At 45.7% G+C, this 2,500-nt stretch overlaps 1 protein-coding gene across 1 annotated transcript in view; it reads left to right on the top strand.

Annotated features, from left to right (window-relative positions):
* The window catches only part of usp34 (ubiquitin specific peptidase 34), a 56,591-nt gene that overhangs the window by 30,173 nt on the left and 23,918 nt on the right, over positions 1 to 2,500 (top strand). The window contains 3 exon segments of the mRNA XM_042102710.1: positions 421 to 520; positions 1,919 to 2,078; positions 2,305 to 2,497. Coding sequence (XP_041958644.1) covers positions 421 to 520; positions 1,919 to 2,078; positions 2,305 to 2,497 — 453 coding nt within the window.

The following is a 2,500-nucleotide window of genomic DNA, read 5'->3' as shown; positions in this document are numbered from 1 at the left end:
CCTTAGTGACCCCAGTAATGTACCTGCTGTGAGGAGGTACCCTTAGTGACCCCAGTAATGTACCTGCTGTGAGGAGGTACCCTTAGTGACCCCAGTAATGTACCTGCTGTAAGGAGGTACCCTTAGTGACCCCAGGAGGTACCCTTAGTGACCCCAGTAATGTACCTGCTGTAAGGAGGTACCCTTAGTGACCAAGGTGCTGTGCTAGCATGCACTAGCCTGAAAAGTTGTGTCTTCAGTTCCCACCTTCCACCGTTAATCAATAAAGGTCATTGTAAATGTGCATTTCATGTCATTTCCTTTCTTAATTGCTTTCCTATTATCAACCATCTGTCTTTTTTATTTATTCTGTTTCCTTGACTTGCTTTTATTAATCTTTTTTTTTTTCATAACCCCCCCCCCCTCCTCCCTCTCTCTCAGCTGTGTGGAATGGACCAGCTGTGGGGTATCGCCTTGAGAGCCCAGTCTGCGGACATTAGCCGCGCCGCCATCCAGTACATCAACTCCTACTACATCAACGGTCAGTACACCACCACTCCCCACACACTGCACTGCCTTATCTGTTCTCCTCTGACTGTAAATCCCAACTGTGTTAACCATACCACTGAACTGTCAACTGCCAAGATGTGGCGCACTGTGTATAGGCTCATACAATGTGTTGGTGTCTTATGCGGGTTATGCTTCTTTCAGTGTGTTGCATTGTGAATTTGGTACTGTATGTGCGTTTGTGTGTGTATAAGGAGAAAGAGTTTTATAAGGCTCTTTATAGTTTTGATGGATCCCATCAGTGGCGATTGCTCTAAGACTACAGGGGAGGCTCAGCCTCGTAAAATATCATGGAAAATCACATCAAATAACACTATTACATTAGCTTCTAGCCTACTATTCCAACTAGAACATGCTGAAAACATGTTCATCTTCATGGCTAGTTTGTTCAGCAATAAGGTTTTGCCGGTCATTCATCGTGATTTTGCACCCGTAATACATTGCTGTGACCACACTATCCATCAACAAACCATGCAAAAAAACCATAGACACTTGGCTTCACTGGACTTTTAATGGCGCTACAGAGTGGGCTGATCTCAGTGCAGAAAAGCTACATGTTTATTGGACAAGCGCCACAAAATCGTCATTTCCAGGGAAGCCCAGCGTCTCTGGGGAGTGAATGGGACAGTGGGATGTCCCGGACGTTGAGCTTGGATGATTGGAGGAACCGTCATAGAGGCTGGACTCTTTTTGATTGACAGCATATGTCGCGATCTGACAGGAAGTGGTTCAAGTTCAAGGGATGCGTTAACGTTAGTGTTGGCAGGTGAAGTCGAGAGGCAAGGCAAGTTGCAGCTCAAATTCTCATAATTTGGGAGCAATACAGTCGGTTTCTATTTGTCTTTGTAAATAGCATACTGTAAATAAAACCGTAATGTGGAGTTACAGAGTTTGTGACTTTCTTTTGTTTCAGTTGTGTATTTAGGCTAAGCTAGGTAGTGCGGTGTAGGCTACATTATGCCATGTCTGCCATGCCAACTCAATAGCCTACTGTTTAGCCTATTCTGGGTTGTGGGATAATTCTTTGCCCTCAAAGAACAACATAGCACCTTAATAATATTAATTGAATAATTTACCATTTTTATCAGAGCTTCCCCCTGTTCCAAAGAGCAGCAATCACCACTGGAGCCTATGTATGGCTCATCAGTTTATCGTGTGTGTGTGATGCTACACCAAACATATATATGTATGAATTAGATTAGATTAGATTAGATTAGATTAAATTAGATTCAACTTTATTGTCATTTAGCAGAGTACAAGAACAGAACCAATGAAATGCAATATATATATGCTGTGTTATGAATTGAAGCTCTCTTGTGTGTTAAAACCAGTGTGTTGTTTGTGTGTGTGTGTGTGTGTGGACCTGATACAGGTAAGGCTGGGCTGGAGAAGGAGCAGGAGTTCATCAGTAAGTGCATGGAGTCTCTGCTTATGGCCTCGGCCAACCTGGAGAAGGACGCCCAGTCCAGCCTCACAGTCATCGAGAGGGGCCTGCTCATGCTCAAGACTCACCTGGAGGCCTTCAGACGCAGGTACACACACACACACGCACACAGAGAGAGTTATACGCGCACGCACACAGATTTATATGTGCACACTCGCACACAAACAAACATGCAAATGCGTACACACATATATACACACACACACATACACAGATGCATACTCACTGATGCATACAGGCCATTCAAATGAAGATATGTGCATGCACCAACCCAGTGTATAATATTGTGATGTGTGATCTCTGGCCTCCTCCAGGTTTGCATACCACCTGAGGCAGTGGCAGATCGAGGGCACCGGCATCTCCAGCCACCTGAAGGCCCTGAGCGAGAAGCAGTCGCTGCCGCTCCGCATCGTGTGCCAGCCCGCCGGTCTGCCCGATAAGGTATGCCGACGGCCTCACCTTCGTCCTCGCTCCTCCTCCTCCTCTTCCTCCCTGATGTGTGGTTGTGCC

The sequence above is a fragment of the Alosa sapidissima genome, chromosome 9 (assembly GCF_018492685.1).
Source record: "Alosa sapidissima isolate fAloSap1 chromosome 9, fAloSap1.pri, whole genome shotgun sequence".
In the NCBI taxonomy this organism is placed as follows: domain Eukaryota; kingdom Metazoa; phylum Chordata; class Actinopteri; order Clupeiformes; family Clupeidae; genus Alosa; species Alosa sapidissima.
Note: the sequence above shows the minus strand (reverse complement) of the source record. Positions and strands in the feature narration are given on the sequence as shown.